This window comes from Aptenodytes patagonicus, chromosome 1 (genome assembly GCF_965638725.1).
Source record: "Aptenodytes patagonicus chromosome 1, bAptPat1.pri.cur, whole genome shotgun sequence".
In the NCBI taxonomy this organism is placed as follows: Eukaryota; Metazoa; Chordata; class Aves; order Sphenisciformes; family Spheniscidae; genus Aptenodytes; species Aptenodytes patagonicus.
Window position 1 is genome coordinate 207,299,470 of NC_134949.1, and position 20,256 is coordinate 207,319,725.

A 20,256-nucleotide genomic window follows, 5' to 3' on the forward strand; every position below is an offset into this window, starting at 1 on the left:
AGTACAGAAAGAAATCGAAAAGGGGGGGGGGGGGGGAATTTGGGGGGGGTGGAATCAACACAGAGCATGGCCAGTGAGTCTGAAGTGCGACTATACATAGTTCAAACACCGGGCGAAGGGGAAGGGACTGGATGATGTCTTCTCCCCTCTTCCTATTAACCAGTCTACCCCATAGCTCTCCAAGTCTTTTGGGACTGAGGATTCCTTCTACTAGCTGTGCTTTGGAGTAAGGCAATGCCAACAACGTAAAAGCCTTTTACTTGGGTGTTGCTTTTTTGCTATAGGATTGAGCCCCCTCATCATTTTAACTGGATTTATTTAACCGTATCAAGAACAGAGCTCAAAGAAGCAAACTTGGTTTTTAGTTGGAAAAACATGGATTATTACTTTCAACAATTGTCTATCAGCATACAAAGAAAAGCCAACCCAAAAAGGAATTAACAATTGTAACATTTTCTGTTAACGTCTGCAGTGTTCTGTATGAGGCAGTAACAAAATGGTAAAGTACCCCTGAGAAAAACCTTATTGCAGTTGTGTGTTGTTAGAAAATGGAACTGGAAGAGTACTGCTTTTTCTGTGGGACTCTTGATGGTTTATAAATACTGTTTTATACTTTTGTTTTATCTTTTTAATAAAGGCACAAGTTTTTATTGGTTCTAAAGTACCATTTAAACAAGTATCAAGTACTTAAGAGAAAATTAATGTTGGATCATACATCTGTGTTAACACACTGAAAATTTGTATGCTTTAGTCTGCCACTTTCAAGTCCAGTTTAAGTGATACTGAAATTGCTAAAGATTGAATGCTTTGTGCAGTGATGTACCTGTTCACAAAAGGCAAAATGTGTTTCCTGTGCGAGGAATAAAGTCCATCCTAAGTTCAAGACCTACAGCAAACAACATGGGGTTGTGTTTTTTTCCCCTCACTCTGTAGAGAAGCCTGCTAACTCATCTGTGGGTGGTATTGGAATTTTGCACCTGGAAAAAGTGACAAATACTATTTTCCTGTCTAACTTTCCTGATGTTACAAATAGACCTGAGCCCTTTTGATACAGACTGAAGGTAGCAGCCGAGTTGATGATCTGGATCAAAAGAACCTGTTTGGTTTCTTTCCCAGAGTGATTGCTACTTAAGTCAAACATGTTTATGATGGAGATACTAAGGTATCATATACTGTAAGGTATAAAACAAGTATTGTTTGTCTTTGGAAAGAATAAATTTTTCTTAATCTTCTAGAACAAGAACACTTTGAGAACCTATGAACGTGATTTGGTCACTGTTGGACGTTCTTGAGACAGAAGTAATGGTCCAAACTTGCATGTTTTATAAAAGTTGCAGAATATTTCTTCAGACCTTGTACAAGAAATTTTGCATTTGCTAATTTCAAAACTTAAACATTTGCTACACAGTAATCCAAAAGGTTTAGCTTTTTCTTCTCAAATGTCAAGTGAGAAGTGCTCATCTGGATATAAGCTCTCAGCAGTACTGCACCAGCAAAATTTCTTGGGGAAGACAACAGAGACAGAAGACTGCAAGTTCAAATGGCTGGTTCTGGATACCAAAATTTGCAGCCCCAAACACTGGTGGAACTGTAATGGAGGGCCCAGGATATCATCTGGCGTTTACTGCATCAGTGTATTACAGCTAAGAGAACACATACATGCACAGTCATCATCTAGCAGAACTAGAAGCAAAATCTATGTCTCTAGTATGGTAAATATCACTGATTCAGCAATATGGTCTCTGCTCCCGCTCACCCCCCAAAGTGCTTGATACACCCCCATATGGAGGTATATATACTGTAGGCTAACATCAGTATAACTTGTTTGATTTCTTCAGTCAGAATAGTTAATCTACAGGAAAAACTGCAAGTAAACAGACCAGGCTAACTCCATGTGTGTTCTCTAGCAAGTGCTGGTCTTCTGAAACCGGTTCTTTGTATATCTGATGGACATTTTTGTGGCTTTTCATGAAGAGCTGGTGTTTCTGATGTCTTTATGCAGAGCACAGGTACATTTTGTCTCAGATTTTTCTCATGTTCCAGATGAGAAAAGGAGGAGAGCCATGTGCTTAGGATACTCTTGAGGCCAGAGTTACTGGTGGTGTAAAAGCAGGCATTACTGAAAAGTTATTTTGACAAATATGAAACGTAGTCAAATGCTTCAAATATGATTCTTCCAAAGTCACCACCCCCAAACCCCCCCTGCTTTTTTTCCCCCTGGGGAACTGGTTACTAAGAGAAGCCCCAGACTGATATAAAGGAATTAAGTTCTCTAAGGGAATTGTATTGATGAACTCTAAGGGCCCCCCAATGAGTGGGATGGGGGGGGGGTCAAGTTTTCCTGGCAGGCTCTGGCTGCGGAGGAGGTATCACCTCTAAGGTGGCAGGATGACGTCTTCTGTTCTGCCTTTCAGAGTTCCGTCCTGACAGCTCCCTAGCCATAAGCAAGGGCACTCTGTGCTGTATCAAAGAGTAGGATAGGCAAAACATGGGAGCAAGCCAGGAATTTAAAAAGTTGGTGAGGACAAACAGCTGTTCGGCTGCTAGGTTGCAAGCAGACTTAGGTATCACTGCCAGCAGAGGCAGGGGGGCTGTAGGGGTGCTCCAGGAAATAGGTCCTTTTGGCCCATGCACTGAAGAGCTGAAAACTTCCAGTGAATGCAGCAAGAAGAGCAGCCCTACCTGTTCAGGAGGTCAGAAGGGAGATGGATCCTGAGAAAACAACTGTTTAGGGTGCTGTGTCATGTTGTACATGCTGGTTTTGCGCTTTAACCTACTCTGTATCAGCAAGTCTTGAAAATACCTAGATTGTCACTAAAAATACCAGCCCTTAAGCTTTTAGATCCATCAAAATAATTACTATTGCAAGCCATAAATAGTATTGTAGTTACTGTAGGATAGTTGACATTGGCTGGAATTAGAAACTATGCTTTAGTATTTCTTACTGCTTTTTTCTTTTAAAAAAATCCACGTACACACAGGAGTCACGCACACAAAATGACATTAAACTCCCAGTGTGAGGATAGAAGCCTGACAAAGGGCAAGATTTCAGTGTGATTTCTCGAGATTTCTGAAATGTCTTTGAGATGATAAACCCGTCCCTGTGAAGATCAGGCAAAGAGATCCATAAATAGAAAAGAATACTTCAAACTACACAGCTAATACTACTTTTTTCTTACAATGATCTGTTGACAGACTGTACAACATACACGTCACTGGTACATTATGGGAAAAGGGCAGGAAGGTTTCTGTCGTAACTGATTTCCTACAGTATTATCCTGAGATTGCAGTGTCATGAGTTAGATGCATCATAAGCCTTTGATTGAAAACTCCCACTTTAAATGTTCAGAGGGTTATTTTAGAGGGTGTTCAGGCACTTTTAGTGATTTGAGTAGAAATTATGGTAACATTTTTGTTAAAGCTGGCCCCTGAGTGTGGAATTCGCAGGTACCAAGCTACTTCTGGTATGCTGTTCTTGGAAACTGTTCGTTCTCCAGAGTGCTAAATGCCTAGTTTTCAGATACTGTTCTGTCCCTCGTTTGATCTTGTGTGGCTCTCCTGTATTGTAAATAACCTTTTGGGGTTTGGAGGGTTTGGTTAAGTTCAATACCATCCGATATCCGCTCAAAGAACTTCTTGATGTATCATCTGAAGTATGGTCTGGTTGTAGCTCACCAGAGCCCAAGAGGAGGGAAAAAAAGCAGCGTCTGCAGCAGCAGTAGTGTCTGGCAGATTTGCCAAGAGATGCATTGACTCTGACATAAATTAACCAGATCTGCCTAGATCTGGAGCACTGACTGACCATATTTATTAAAAACTGAAAAAAACCGCCAAACCTAAAACCAAAAAACAACTTTGAGCTTCATAGTATATGTTCTCTGAGGACACCATCTAAAATTGTACATAATTGGGGGATTCAGATACACATTTACAGAGGCTCCAAATAGCAGCTACTTTAATTGTAAGTGCAGATCAAGAACACATCTTTCACAGTACCTAAAAAATAGCTAGGTATGTAACATCAGAGGCTCTTCTCTTCCTAAATGGCACCAAAGAGAGCAGCTGCATATAAAGTGATGTTATAATACTGAACATTTACTACACTCATTTCTATCAATTTATTTTGTATATATAGACAGCTTTTTATATGCATTTTTCTTAATTACATAACTGTCATGAAATGTAATGAAGCTGCAAGTTAGTTTTAATGCTGATTAAAACTGGTGTTTGGCTGTTTGTTTTCTGCAGCAATTACTTGAATCTTGTTTCCATTAGGTAGTAAAGTCTGATAATGTTTACAGGATTGCTTGCTTTGTTTTTTGGGGGGTTTCCCCATCTTTCTTCCCATCCCCTGCCCCAAGAAACAGAGAGCACATGCTCAACAGTCAAGCAGATGTGTTGGGGATGAAGTATTGGGATCACCTTTATTGGCACCAAAGCATTAATGGTGACATGCAGATTCCCTTCCGTTTACATTGCTTAGCTGACAACTTACATGCTTAACATGTTCCTCTCTAATTTCCCCTGTCCCTTAACCTGTTGCTATCAGCCAGCTTTATTGTGAGAAACTTCAATCATCTTCCTGAGCGACAATTTACAATCATAAAAATACCACAGAAAGAGGCAGCATTCCTGCTGTTAAGTCTGCCGCCTCTCCCTGTCCCCTTTTTAACTTTGAAGAATTAAACATCCCTGGGTTATCTCTGCAATTATTTTTGTATTTGCCAGCAAGGGTCACCAACATTTGCACTAATCACAATGTCTCAGCCGTTCTACTTCCACATAGTTATTTTTAATTGTGCTGCCTAAACTTGTAATGAGCTGTATTTGAGGTGAAGTGTAAAAGATGTATGTAGTAATGACACATTTATTGTATTTTTTGTATATCACAGATAGGATGAGTCCTATGCACAGAGAAAACGTTGCCATTTATAGTTTAATAATTGAAGTAACTTTTTAAAACTGGGCTTTTATAAATGAATTAAATACAAAATCACATTACTTTGCCTGGAAGTTCCTTCATGTTTTAATTGTATTGTGCAAGTTCCCTATATGTATACTTTTCCATAAATGTTATCTTAAGCCATTTATAACCATTGAAAGTGCATTCAAGATTTTGTACATCAGTGTTCAGACCTGTTCATACTTTGCTGAAGTATAGTTCACATTTAAATAAAAAAGTTGTACCATTTTAGGCCTCTTTTCCAAAGTGATAAAATATGAATGGATTTGACACTTGATGTTGCGTTCATTGACGAATTCAACTTAATAAAAGTATGTGAAAGAATCTGAAAATTGCTTAGCTGTAGCATGTGTATATTAGATCAGTGAGAAAAACTGCCTACCCAGGCAACATTTTGTAACTGTTCACACTTTTTACACTCCAGCTGCAACAAACCTAAGATTACACTCACTCTTGACACATCTTCCAGGTCACTTGGGTCTTGAGAGGAGAAATAAAAAAACTCTGACTTGTGGCTGACTATATTCCTTCAGGACACTAAACATGACTTAGAAATCAGATTGCCACTCGAACAGGAATCAGCTGTGTTCCTTTTAGATCAGAAAGAATCTCTGTAAGAGAGGGCAGCAACACCCAAGTCGACACTGACACGACAATGACACTGGCATTTAAATGCAACAATTCTTTCCAGAAAGTTTAAAAAAACTGGAGCATTTTACAATCTTCCATGAGTTCCAGCCTCATACACCTAACTTTGTAATTCTAGTTCATCTTGGTCCTTGCATGCCTGATGAAGTGAGCAGTATGTAAGTAGCGTCAGTTGTGTCTCAAGTATTGATGTATACAGAAGTATCCCTTCAGAAGGGAGTGACCAGTAAGAGCCATCTGGTCAGTACCAGCAGATAATCCCTTTCAACAGAGCAGGTGTGTTCTCCTAGCTTTCAAAAGGAAATTAGTGAAGCTATAAATCTAGCTCGAATCATCATCATTGCACTTGGTAACTCATGCTGTGTTATGCAAAACCCCTGAAGAACAGAAGGCAGGCAGATGGCAGAGAGCCACAGAAAGAACTGTCTTTTTCTAAAGAGGCAATAATAAGAAAACATACATACACTGTTCTGTAGGACTACTTTTAATGTAAGATTTTGTATACCGTAGCAAAGTCTCATTTGTCATCTACCCTTATTATACTGAATTACAAAACGACCATAATAGGGTACAACAGCAGATCCCGTGGTACTGCATAATACATGCCAAATATAAGTATGCCGTATTATTCAAGATGTCCACTTTTTCGACACATTTAAGTGGTTTAAATGATCGCTGATATATCTATGCTCAGGAAACTTGGCTTTCAACAGGCTTTTCAAAGCTTCCCATTTTGCATGCCTCTCTTCTGTGTTATGTTTGTACTCCTGTTCCCGTGTCAGGTAAGGTCGACTCAGCCAATATTCATTCTCTGCTTCAATTTCCAACCTTCGGATCATTGCTTGCTTCATTGAAAGGGTAACCACTCTTGGTCGCCTGTATTTTCCAATCCACTGTTTTCCAGGAATTCTCTTTCGGAGTAATACTGTTGTTAAAAACATTATGCCTTAAAATACAGATAAAAATATAAAATACTCATTACATCAGGGACAAAATTTAAAAATTTAACAACAAAAATGAAAATTCTGCACATACTTACTCCACTGCCTTTTAGCCGGCTGTTTTGAATTTTGAAGTCCAGAACCTGATACTCGCAACCAACCATTACGTAGACAGTACAATGACAGATATATTGGAAACTTAAGACCAGAAAAGGGAAGCGGAAATCTTTATTTAGCTGAAGAGTTTACTCAGTTATCCTCACATTGAGATTAAAGCATGTCCTCCATAAATTATTTGTGAAAAATCCAGTCCCGGATACTATTAAACAAAGGATTCACTTCATTCATTCCTTCTTCAAATAGCTAACTGCATTGTCAAAACAAGGAGTATTTCCAGGTCTATCTTCTAGGTCCAGATCTGGCCTTTCCTCAGTATTAAGTTTTGAACTACAGTCTCCCCATAAACTTATTAGTATACAATTACCTAGTCTTGTATTTTTACTATGGGAAATCTGGTTTGTAGAGAAAAACAATATCCTGTATTAGACTAACTAGCATATGTAGAAAGCACGAATACAGTTTCCAACACAACACACAGGTTTAACAAAGAGGCAAGAAAGGCCAAGCTACATTTAGATTTGACACACATGCTCTTCATTAACCTATTTATTAGTCCTAAACATGCCTATCTCCTAGATCTCTCATTACACATTATTTTCATCAACTAATAAGTCAGCCAGGAACTTCAACACATCATAAACCATCACTACTGCTGAGAAAAGCCACCCCGCTATACGCCATTCCCATGGTGCAACTGCATGCTAATGTTCCACGCTCTGATCCGGTTTAGAGATGAAGCTGCGGAGCTTCGCGGGGGCATTGCTGCCTCAGTCTCTGGTTCCCCTCCCGGAAGGGGAGGGCAGAGCAGAGTTGCCCGTCTCCACGGCAGTGCCGGCTGCTCGCCCTCAGGCCTGCGCCCGCTGCAGCCTCGACCGGGAGCGAAGCCGAAGCGCGACGCGGCACAGCTGCCCACCGGGGCTCTCCAGTGCCACGGGAGCAACCTAGACCGCTAGGCACTCGCCAGCTCCAGGCGGGTTTCGGCCCACGCGGCGGAGCGCTGCTGCCTGGGGAGAAGGATCCCCTGCCCGTTCCCCACTAGAGTTATCCCCCAGGGCCAGGCCAGCCCGAGCGAGACCGGGGCCAACCCGCCAAAAGACACCCCGCGCTCGGGGCGAAGAAGCACTATGAGAGGCCGCAGCAGCGCTCCGAGCCCTGTCATTAACGGGCCCCTCCCCTCCGTCCTCACTCACCGACTCCGGTGACGGCTCCAGCCCCACGGCGGGAAGCAAGATGGCGGCGCGCGGCGGCGGGCGGCCTGTCTCGCGAGAGCTCGCGGCGGGCGGGCGGGGCCTGGCAGCGCCAATGGGGCGCGCGCTGCTCACGGTTCGAACCTGGTGGCGGGCGGTAACCGTTCCCCCTCGGGCAGCGCCCGGCCCGGCTTTCCTCTCCTCTCCTCAGGGTCGCTTCCAGCGCGCAGCGGCAGCTCCAGCTCTCGGGCAGCGGTTAACGGCCGTTCGCGTGGCCTGGGGCTAGTCGGGGGGAGCGGGGCTCGGGCGGCCCTCGCCGGGTGGTGCTGGCGCTGTCCCTCTGGCGCTCCCCTTCCCCGCGGGCGATGGACATGTCGAGGGATTTCTTCGGTAAGCTGCGCGCTCTAGCCCTCACGCTGGAGAAGGAGGCGAGGCAGCTCGAGCGGGCCCTACGCAGAGAGGACACGGGTAAGCACAGGCCTTGCCTCGTCTCCTTCCCGGGGCGGCCTAGTCCGCTGGGGCCTCTCCCGCTCCTAGGGCCGCAGCCCTGCTCCGGGGCTCCTGCCGGCGTGTCCGTCCCACCCCCAGGCAGCAAGACCCCGAGTCCGGAAGGTGGTCTGGAGAGTTGCTCCTGATGACTCGTGGTGATGGGTGTCACGCCTGGACGCTGGGGCTGACGGCTCTGCTGGGATAGCCCTGGGGGAGGGCGGGGGCGGTTGTTTATCGGGAGTCCTCGATTTGGGTTCCCGCCTGCCGCTGTGCCCCTATGCTCCTCTGGGCATGCGGAGATGGGCCTTCGGTGGGCTGATGGGCCTGGGAGTAGATCGGCAGGGTATGATTTGGGCTCCCCCTCTTATCATTGTCTTTCTGAGCTCCTTTGTGAGTGCGTAGGTGAGCTTTTATTACGGGGAAAAACGGGATGAACAGGGAATCGCATTCTTGCTTTTACTCTTCTCATGGATTGAGACAGGAAAACGTATTTGCAGGGCTTGTTCTCTCTGCACAGATCGCTCAAGCTTCTAATTGGATTTATTGCTGTGCTGTCTTGTCGCATAGCAGGTGTCCTCTTTTACACTATTTGCATTAACCTTGATTTCCAGTGAAAGAAGTAATGACTGCTGCATGTGTAAGTGAACAGTACTAACATCTGCCCACGTACGTATAAGGCAGAAGAATTCATCTTTTTGTTGATGTACGTTTTTCAGTGCTGTCTATATCGCTTTTTCCAATTTTTATTATTATTTCAAGTTCAAGCTCTTTAAGGATAAAAATTCAGCATAAATAATCCTTGATAGTGCAGGGACCTACCTATTGTACCAACATCTGCCATACATTAATCTTTACAGTATTAGCTGCAACAGTAAAATGGAAGCCTGTGCAGTTTCTCTGTGTAGTTTAACATACTGTGCAAATTGCAGTCTCGTGCTGTGCAAGGTACCTGATGTGAACTAGTTTCTCTTTGATTTTCTCTATCTTGACTCTCTTTCTCTAACATGTGACTCCAACATCTCTAATACAGGAGATTACGTTCTGATATAGAATGTACTTGCATGCTAAAATACTAATACTCCTTTTTTCTTCCCAAACCTTCTTATGTGAACATGCATATCAAAGACTATGAAGATGAATCTCCAATAAGAGTCTTACATGACCTCCATTGTGAAATCAGGACTCTGAAGGTAACATCTTAACTCACTTCCTTCTTGAAAAATTGGGGGGGGGGTGTCCATAAACTTATGGTTCTATTTTGATCATTAAGCCATAGTACAATTTTGTTAGTCACCAGGTCTGACCCTTATTTTTATTCATTTATCTCTAAGTCTTCAAAGTGGCTGTGGATGTCGGGGTAGTGCCCAAGAACTTCTGGGTGACTCAAAGTAGATTTAGCAGTGTTTATTAGTTTGCAATCACTGTTGTCGCTCGGATCAGCAGGGGACAAAGGTAACAGAGAGGTTGTAGCTGTGCCAAGGCGTAGGTATAGGGGAGAAGGATTCAGGAGCAGCAGCTCCCTACAGAAGAGTTGTGCTTATTTGTGTTCAATGACCAGCACTTAGAATAAAGAAAATCTTCACAGAAGTTTTTTCAGGTATAGATAAGACCTAAATTTGCTGCTAATCCTCATCTGAATTGAAGTTCAATACTTATTCCCAAAACACTTCATGTGTAAACAACTACCATGTGGTGATTTGTAAACCAATATTTCTACATTTCTCTCCCCCCCGCTTCACCCCCAAAGGAAGATGTTAATGCCAGTCTTGGTAAGAGTTGCTCTGAAAAACAAGCAATTAATGACTTTATGAAGGCAAGTGAAATATTGATGCAAAGAAATGCAGCAGATCTTGGAAAAATAAGAGAGCTGTTCCAGAAATATGGCTACAAACCACATGTCAAAGACTCTACAGGTAATATTTCTTGGCAATACAGTATGTGAAGACAAATGTAACTTTCTAAAATGTTTCTCTTTAGCTATGTGTATATTTCTATTAATTAAGAGATCAAGTACATCTATGTTATTTGCTTTATAATAATGTCCAGAGGGTAAAAGATTCTGTTGTGATTGGTGCCATAAGAATAAACCAAAATACAAAAAACTTAGATCTCCTGGCATGCTTTTAAGTTAGCGTGTGGGGTTTTTTTCTCCAGTAATAGTTGTATTCAGAAAACATGTTAGCAAACATGTTTTCATAACCCAGAGAATTATGGTGCTTCAGCTTCTCGTGCATGGGAAATGATTGTAGATGCATCTAAATTAGTTCGTATTCATCTGTGATGATTCCATTAACTTAAATCACCATAGAGAAAATCTTAAAATAACGTGCTCCGTAGCACAAATGGGACAAGAGAAGCACATATGGGGATCAGGTGACACTGGCAATCTATGAAGCAGTACTAGCTTGATCATTGGAGCCGGGGGACATCCTTAATCCAGTCAGAAAGTGAACATGCACCTGTGTGAAAAATCCAGATATGCCAAATGAGTTTAAAATACTACAACTGTCAGTACTACACATACCCCTTTTGGTATCAAGGGCCCCATCAACCTTCAAGAAGCCTTTGGCAGGGTATGCCTGAACTTTCCCCCAAGCGTTATCCAGTCATTACACAAAACAAAATTGTGGTTCTGGACCATATTGACCTCCGAGTTCAGCTACTACAACTGTTTTACAAAGATACGGCAGAAGGCTCCGATTTTACGTACCTTCCTTGCAAGCAAGTACCTTCCTTGCTGTCCTCTCTCTGCCTTTAAAGAAGACTCCAAACAGAGCTACAAGGTTAATTTATTTTTTAAGATTTATTTTTAAGCTAAGTGTATTTGAATATGTAATACCAATACACATAAAAAGGTAATGCCTCTGCTATATTATTTTAAATAGCTTCCCCCCCCCTGCTTCTTACATCATGCAGAAATTCACAAATATTTTGGGGTGTTTCAGTTTATCTAACTACGGAAGTGTACAAATTACATGTTTGCTTATGTCTGCAGTGGACCCTTGTTATCTAAAAAGCTACCCTCTTTCATGACTTCTGAGTTGCTGCTTCATAACCTTTCCTCAATACTGTTTTTCTGAAGAATGAGCATTCTAGTACTGCATGCAGCCTTTGCTCTTTCCCCAAAAACATTTTCAGTTCTATACAAATTTTGTTTTCATTGTCATTTATGTTGTACATTTCTAATGAATTTCCATTCTTGCACTGAAGTAAAAACAAATATATTTAAGGTTAGCACTTCCTGCCTGCTCCATGCAGGGAGATGAATTCTATTAAAAATATACATGTGTAAAAATTTTTCCATTTCATTTTTCCTAGAAATAATATTTGCCAATAGAGTGAAATTCAGTAACTGTGTGACCTATATTATAAATATAGCTTAGCCTGAGATGAGCTTTTGATATCTGTTGTAGCTTCAGGTTCAATGCTTTAAAATGAAAGAAGGAATCTATTTTTTACAATAATAAATAAAAAATTTTGAGCTGGGGGGGGAAGTACCAATTTATTTTATAAATTCTTAAAACAAACTTCTGACATAATTTTTTTTTATTGTTATTACTTTTCTCAAACAGAAGAGGAGGAAGAAGTTAACAGTGATTCGAAGGTGTCTGTCCAGAATAAATCTGATGCAGAAAAAGCAGACAATGTACCTCATCTTCCTGCTTGTACTGAGAAGCCACTGGTGCCCAAAGACCCACTGCGTAACCCCCAGCTTTCTGATTTTGGTCTTTCACAATATGCTTTCTCCAGGCCTTGGAGTGCAGTGAAAGGACAACACGCAACAAACGCGTATCGAGAAAATTCAAAGGACAGGACTCCACTAAAAACACAGACCCCCCGTATTTTGCCCAAAACACCAAAATGTATGCTAAAGATGGACGATTATGAGTGTGTAACACCAAAACTTGAACATTTTGGCATTAGTGAGCATACCATGTGTATGAATGAAGATTATACGATGTCACTTATTCGTAAAACTGCTCAGACAAGCAAGAAGTGAGTAAATTACTTAAGTTCAGATTGTTTCTCTACTGAAATTTCTGTAGTTTCTTCTTGCTGTACTAATTTCTTGCTGCTATGGCCCTTCTCTCTTTCTTCAAGCAGGTGATATGTTATTATCTACCAGCTGGTTAGTCCTGTGTTTTTATTCAACTCTCTACATGTCTTTTCACGTACCCTTTGCAGTGCCAAACACTGCCTTGAAACACATCTCCGATATACTCCTTCCCTTGACTGCACCATGATAAGAACCTTCCATACGCAATCTATTTACAAAGGGAAAATGCGCAGTAAATCTGTGATCTTTTGCTTTCCTTAACCTTGGATTTGGATTTGAGGACATGTTGTCTGCAGTAGATACTACATAACCAATTTAAAGGTTTCAAAAGGTTCAGGAATGTAGATAGACCCGGAAAAAACTTCTAAAGCATTCAGTAAAATGCCTCATTGTAGAAACAGAGTATTATCTCTTACGTTATCCAGCCTGACCTTACAAACGGTTAGCTCTTTTTGCTCCAGTCTTCTGTTGAAAAGACATCTTGAGATTTTCACTGTTCTAATTAAAATTAAAGAAAAGAATTTGCAGCAGTGAGGTGTAGAACACCTTAGCAGTAGAAGTATTTTTCTATACTTCTAAGGTAATGTAAAGGTAGTTAGATCATGTTTTTATAGTTAGTATTAGCAATACATTCAATTTTAAAAGCTGACGGTATTTAAAAGAAACTCGCTGTTCTGCAGCTAAATATTTGGTACTTAGAGAAATTATTCAAAAAACAACCATATTGAAGCAAGCTGTGGAAATAATAATTCAACTTTTTTTTTTTTAATCCCTGATATTTGCAATATAGGCACAGGTGTGAAGTTCTTCAGAACCATGTCAACTTAAGTGGCTTTGTCCCCCAAACATCCAATTTACTGCAATGGTTAAATTTTGAGTGGTTTTTCTAATTTTAAGATTACTGGGGGGGGGAAGGGAAAGTGAAAAGATACATTTTCTTTTAAAATAGTTTTGGGATCTCTCCTTTTAAATAGTTATATGAATACTATATTGTCTATAAAGCTTTATAGTATTGGAATTGTAATAACAGGAAAACTGTTACTGAATCCTGAAAGATATTAATTCAAAAATCATTCCCTCTCAAATAATATTTTGAAAATAGTTTCAGCTTATCGCACAATTTAAGTTCTATTGATATCTATAACTTTTTGTGGTTTTGTACTACTTTTCCTATTTAATGAGAACTGTTTTAAATGTGGTCTTCACCTTTAATTATGGCTGTAATTTATAAATCTACATCCACGAATGTAGATTCTATTTCTGTGGCTTCTAGTGAAATGATTAGACAGTCCACTAGCGATATTTATATATAATAATAAATAAAAAAAAAAAAAAATCGCACTAGCAGTCTTCTATACCCCTAATGAGAATATGAAAATTCTGTTGAGAATTAGTTACAGCATCATTGCTCTTTAACACATCATCGTTATCAATGACCAAAACAGACGGACATGCTCTTAATTGTGACTAAAGTTAAAGCTGCGTATGGATTCAGTATTAGTGGCATATGTGAGAGGTCATGACACTAACTCATTAGAGTTAAAATGTTGTCTAACTGTCTTTTAGCTTATTTGTTTTGTTTATTTTGCAACATGAAGTTAGGATTAGCTTGCGGTTTGATCAGAAAGGTTGAAACAATTAAACAGCTTGTTACCTCCAAAAAGCACTCATCTCGCCTCTTAGTGAGAAGGATCAGCATGTTAAATGGGCAGAACACTAAGCCAACAAATTAAAAAAAAAAAAAAAAAAAAAAGAAAGATTCCCTCCCCCCAACACTGGATAATGTCCAGAATCTCTTCCCCGAGGATCAGATAAGCAAAAAAATTAGTACCAATGAGCTAGCTTTATACCTGTAGTTTCCAGATACAAAGACAGGTAATAATTCTGACTTACATGGAGACAGCCCTGCCCTTTCACATCCCTTGCTTGTGCCAGCCAGGTCTTGTACCTAGCTGAAATCTGTCTAGCAGCTGTGCATTGTGTGAAAACCACTTTAAAAATTAATCTCAAAGTTCTTAAAAATATTTAGTAGACCTCAACTCCTCCAACTTTGTTTTTCAGGTTTTCAGTTTTGAAGCAGGTGAAAAGAACAATATACTTCAGTGCACCTACTACAAAACTGAAACCAAAAGTAATTATGAAAGAAAAGAAGGGGGGAAAAAAAGGAAAGTGTCTGAACAAAAGTGGGTTTTGTTATACTTGTTCTTCTCCATTGTAAAAACTAAAAATCATATGGTTTCAGGTATCTATAATACTTCCAAGGTAAAACTGACTTGAAAAATTACTTTTTTTTTTAACTCAAAATTTGAGATGTGTTCATCTGAGTAAAATATACTGCCTCAAGCGGATTCTTTTTTTAAGCTTAGGCTTTGTTTATCTGGTTCTCATAGTTAAGATAACTTTTTAAACATTTAAAATAACTTTATTATAGACACACTTTTGTGTAGAGTTTAGATAAGCTGCTTCTTTTTGTCTGGTATTGTCTCTTAACTGCCTACACCCTTCTTCTACTAGAATATCTTGGATATGAAAAAAGAATTTTAGGAATTGTGGATTAATTAAGAATTTTTAAAAATTGTGGAATTGATATTAAATGGCTTTTCACTCTGAAGTTAGCTAGCGATTAGCATAAGTAATCTTATTCAAACTTAAAAATTGAATTAAAAATCTTCTAGTGTTCACAATAACGTTAGTAGGTTAAGAGCCAAAAAGATTTCCTCTTGTTTAGAATTTTGTAGGCAACAGGCAATTCAAAATAAAATAGACTGTACCCCTAACACAGAATTGATCATCTGGGACAAAGAAAATTGATCCTACCCTGGACATGTTTTTGTTTGTTTGTTTTGGGGTTTTTTTAATGCCTTGGATTGACATCTCAGTGTATTTGATAATTTGTGGATGGACTGAACATTTGCATGCTACAAATTGCTGTAGTAGAATCCTAGATGAAAAATCTGTGAAAAAATAATCTTTGAGGAAATGAATTTTTGACTTGCATGTTGATGTACAAATACTAGAAAAGTGATCAGGTTGACAGTATTCCTTTAACTGTGATTTCTTCATATTATTTGAGAGCTAATTGAGGGCTTTGGTTTTCAGGTTGGTTAAAAAAGATGATCATGAAGTGAGTGTACGAGAAAAGACATCCAGGGAAATCATGGTTACTCCTGGGCCAAAACCAAAAGTGACAGCTGAGAATGGTAAGTTAAAAATATGTGAAATAAATATACATATATTTATTTATAAATGCATTTTTTACATAATACATGTGTAAATGCATTGTAAACACACAGTAAACTTTTAAACTGTGTTTCTTGTTAAATATAGTTAATTCAGGCCCACTCATTGTATGAGTACTAATGTCTAGAAAATGAAATGTTGGTGGCTTCTATAGGAAAGTTTTTCTCACTTCAGTATAAATCTCTGCTCGTTCTTCTACTCATATCCATCTAGAATTATGCAGAGGGATCCATCCTTTTGTAACTGCAACTTATCCTTATTTGAAATAAAAATACTGTTTTGCCAACTTAGCTTTTTTTCCCCCCCTGAGAGTACCCATTAGATCTGTTTAAAGTTAGGAAGGAAATTGCTTTGAAAGAGGCTAACAAGACAGTAACTTAGATCTTTCAAGAGTAGTGCTAAAACTTCTTTGAGAGATGTAATATGTTCTCTTGAAAATATGTGAAGATCTTGGGACAAACATAGTGACAATTGAATATATGGGAAGCTAAAGCAATGTTGATTTAAGTTGGGCTTTTTCAGTTATATTTAGTAGTGGGACTAGATTTTTTTTTTTGCATTTGCTTTTATGGAATTCTGTAATTTGGATGGTTTGTCATACTAAAAATATCAGCTAAAATGATACAGGTGTTTTAGAATATGCAAATATATTAAAAACTAATAGACTTAGAAAACTAAACTGGGGCACTGGAACTGATAATATTTATGTGTGTGTGTATTTTTATTTTTATCCCCCCCCCCCCCCCCCGCCCGCTTAATTTCAGCAGCTGAGTGGATGGCTTCTCCTATGATACTTGTGTTCTGTACCCCTGATGTAAAAAAGCCTTCCAGAACAAATAGTACAGTATTATCAAGGTCACCAGAGACAAATGAACTGCCTCTTCCCAGTCATACAGGAACGCCGCAGTTTCCAGATTTTGAAACAAGATGGCTAAAAACAGAAGCTAAGGTAGTAAATAGCAATTATGTACATTTTCGCACACTTTTTACCATAAGCAATTTTTCAAATGTCACTTTGTGATTTTTTTCCAATACTACTTTTTCTTATGTCATTGTAGAAGATTTTTCTAATGGTAATTTTGTAAGAACATCTATTAAATACTTTACCTAAGATAAGTAAATTAACTGAAGGCATTTAATACCTCTTTTGCAGCAGGTAAAGCAGGGGGAAAAGATTGAGTCGGTGACTAAGAATGATGCAGCAGATAAACAATACATAGAAGATAGCATTCCTTTTGCTGTGAGCTCTGATGAGTATCTTAAACGTTTTGGAGACCCTTCTCCTCCCAAAATAAAACACTATGACCAGTTACTCAATACTCCTCCACCTCCAGAAATAACAAGGATACCAGATGATGTTCTTCAGGTTAGCTAATACACTTTTTTTTTTTCCCCCTAAATAGTTTTAATATCAAAATAGTAAAATTAAAAGGGCTTAGTTCTATCAAATTTTGTTCTTCAAAAAGAAAGAGTTCTCTGCTACTTATTAAAAATGTATAAACTGTAATCTGTTTTGAGTTCTTAGATAATTCTTGTCATTACCTTTTAATGTTTCCTGTAGATTCTGTCCAAGTATAATCATAAAGTAGACTCTTCTAAAGCCAAGGAAAGGGAGACCAAGGCAGGAAATACTACAAGATATGAAAGTGATTTCACTGATTACTGCAACAAAGAGAACAGGTATGATTTAAATTTTACAAATTTGGTTAAGTAATTTAATTTGGAGGAGCTACAAAGATGCTTTAATGCATTTAGAAATTCATGCAGCTGCTTGCTCTTCAGCTACCAAAATAGCTCTTGTTGCTGTCACTAAATAACTATTCTTTGGATGGTATCTGACTGCCTTTATTGTAAAGAACAAATATTATAATTGATTGTGTGTTTGAATCCTCCCAACTTTAAAAAAAATATATGAAGGTAGAGTTTTACTGTTTTATCTGTAGGTATATTTTGCTTCGTGGCAATCAAAGCACCAGTGAATGCTTTCTTCTTAGTTTTATTGCCTAAATTTACTCAGGAATTGGAGAAAACTACGTAAGTGACACGACCGATTTCACGGTTGTTTTGGCAAAGACAAAGTTCTTTGAAATGCAAAGCCACCTTACGAACAGTATGTGAGATGAAATTAATCTACAATAAGTATGAGTAATCTTTGAACAATGGAATAATAGCTTTAAAAAGAACTTGATTGTTTTGAATAGAAAGAAGTTTTCGTGACAACCTGATCAAGTGTAGATATTTCTGATTCAATGCAATGTATATTATACTTGTTGATTATCTGTTAAACTTGGGGTCAGTACAGACTACTTAGGTAAGAGGTGCAAGGAACATGTATGGAGTCAAATAATAATCACAACAACCCAGAATGAGACTGATAAAAGTAGGAATCTTAATATACTTGGAGTTGGAATCCATTTGAGTAATCAAATAGAGCAAAGTTCTTACTTTAGCTGACCCTTTTTTTTCTTGTTAAGTTAATTAAAAAAAAGTTTTCAATGTTTGTCTCTTCTGCTAATTCAAAATATGATTGATATAATAAGTTCATTAACTCTTCTGGATATATTTGCAGAGGATTTTTCAAGCCAAACATCTGAAACCAAGCTGAAGACCACGTTGAGACTGTTTCACGTTCATGGATCTTATCACTGAATCACAGGAAGCTCAAAAAGCAAAAGAAAATACTAGTGGGAGGAAAGACCCATACAAAGGAAAAGTTTTTTTAATGGAGAAAGTTTGATGTGGATAAACTTGTTTGAACTAACAACTTGTGCTTAATTTTTTATTGAAATTATTGGCAAAACTTATTGAGGGTTTTTAAATATATATATATATGCTTCAAAGAGGACTGGGGTCATGTACGAGGTAGTTGTTTCACCTGATTCTCATGTTTATTGTGTATGCTTGCGTTTGCAGTAGGCTATAGAGAAGCATAGTTAGGTTGCAGTAAAGGGAAAGTCCAGTATATTGCCCTAGAAAATGGATATGTCTGGCTGTTCTGGTGACACTGTACATCAAGTAAAGGTGCCTTTTTCCTGCTATTCCAGGATAAGCATACATCAAATTAGCTGGAGAAGCTGATTTTCTCCTAGTTCTGGCCTGAGCACACTGTTGTTTTTCTGTGCTAGCTTCTGTTAAAAAATACATATGTATTATGTGTCAGTCTTTGAGCTTGATCAACACTTCTGAATACTAAATAAATCTGTCTCAGATGTTTGGTGGCTGCTTGGAAAACTAATAATCTGCTGCTGTAAAAGCACTTACTTGTTCTACCCAACTCCTTCAGAGAGTGAAGGCCAGACCTGCTTCCAGCATCTTCGCAGACTAAAACCGCTTAATGAGCTGGATGCTAGTCATGGAATTTCATGGTCTTAAAAAGGTACAAAGTATGCTGCTGCAGAGCAAGAACCTTTCAGCCAGACAGGTTTACCAGCACTAAGCAGGAGGGGTTTCACAGCCTGCATTCTCCCTCCACAGCACTTCATGGCTACTTTCTAGCCCTGAAGCAAGCCAGATATCCTGAAAGACTCCATTTAACATGAAATGGGACAAGCAGCACTACTGTCCTGGACCTTGCTGTATTCCCCTCACCCCCTTCAACTAGTGAAATTCCCAAAAGGGCTTATAAATGTCTTTTCCCTAAACTTGAGAACAACTCTGCTCCACTGTCCTTTCCTCTATTAGGGAACTGTAGAGTTGTACCCAACAGTGCTGGGGTTCTGACTGTAAGCCACTTGCATCACTTTCTTGCCTATTAACAATGTTTTCTGCTATATTTCATAGCTATTTCATTAACTAATATGAAAGGGATTCAAGTAATATTTTGAGATACAAATTATCTTGAGGATGACAATTGAAATCTTAAACTCTTCTGGTCTACTCAATCTATTATGACATGATGCTGGCACGAGACTCTTTGGAATCTAGAAATGAAGTTTTACTAGTTAGTTTTGGTTTTCTTGCTTACGATATTACCCTAATACAAGCAATCTTGCTGTTTGTACTTATTTTCTTCTTTATAGCAGGACCATTGCTCTGAGGTGGATATAATCAGAGCAGCAAAACAAAAACTAGTTTTAGTTTGTTGTGCTTTACCTTTGAAAACCTAGGTTTCAGTAAGGCCTAAGCTGTAGTTTGAGTATTGGGGGTGGGGGAGGGAAAAGTTGGCAGAAGTGAAAGCATAAGCAGTGTTGGAAACTGATCTGTGTTCAAAATAAGCTGGGGAGGGAAAGCTTTGTGTTTTGTTTTGTCTTTTTTCTTCCTTCCCAGATCAGTGTTCTCACGCAGGTGGCTGTTTGGCCATCTGATAAACTGCACAAGTTCAAATACTGGAACAACCAAGGATGTAGCCATGGGGCTGGAGGAGGGTAAAACTCCACTTAAGCCAGTATTGCTGCTGAATGAAAGGCTCATCCTGCTGCACACTAAAGTAATATAACATGTCAGAGTGGGAATAATGCAAAAGAACTTAAAACAAAAGTTACATGTTGGTTCGTTGTGGGGTGAATATTCTGACAGGCCAATAGCATTGGCCTGTCAGAAAGTGCAGTTTGGATAAACAGTAGCTAAATAAGTAGCAAATGCAGTAGTTCTGTAAGGGCCAGTCGTCACCTG

At 39.1% G+C, this 20,256-nt stretch overlaps 2 protein-coding genes across 4 annotated transcripts; one reads left to right on the forward strand and one right to left on the reverse strand.

Annotated features, from left to right (window-relative positions):
- Positions 1-6,083: 6,083 nt before the first annotated feature.
- Positions 6,084-7,930, reverse strand: MRPL57 (mitochondrial ribosomal protein L57). Of its 2 annotated transcripts, XM_076328111.1 has the most exons (3): positions 7,863-7,930; positions 6,651-6,750; positions 6,084-6,557 (listed from the first exon to the last, which is right to left on the reverse strand). In XM_076328111.1, the coding sequence occupies exon 3, from the start codon at positions 6,550-6,552 to the stop codon at positions 6,241-6,243; it is 312 nt and encodes a 103-aa protein (XP_076184226.1). In that variant the 5' UTR covers positions 6,553-6,557; positions 6,651-6,750; positions 7,863-7,930; the 3' UTR covers positions 6,084-6,240. The 2 variants fall into 2 exon arrangements, with proteins under 2 accessions (XP_076184226.1, XP_076184225.1); XM_076328110.1 differs by lacking the exon at positions 6,651-6,750.
- A 113-nt stretch (positions 7,931-8,043) lies between these two features.
- On the forward strand, positions 8,044-18,420 carry SKA3 (spindle and kinetochore associated complex subunit 3). Of its 2 annotated transcripts, none has more exons than XM_076328198.1 (9): positions 8,044-8,327; positions 9,474-9,538; positions 10,096-10,261; positions 11,921-12,344; positions 15,505-15,605; positions 16,410-16,594; positions 16,799-17,011; positions 17,207-17,325; positions 18,215-18,420. In XM_076328198.1, the coding sequence occupies exons 1-9, from the start codon at positions 8,225-8,227 to the stop codon at positions 18,237-18,239; spliced, it is 1,401 nt and encodes a 466-aa protein (XP_076184313.1). In that variant the 5' UTR covers positions 8,044-8,224; the 3' UTR covers positions 18,240-18,420. The 2 variants fall into 2 exon arrangements, with proteins under 2 accessions (XP_076184313.1, XP_076184405.1); XM_076328290.1 differs by having other exon boundaries at positions 16,413-16,594.
- Positions 18,421-20,256: the final 1,836 nt, after the last annotated feature.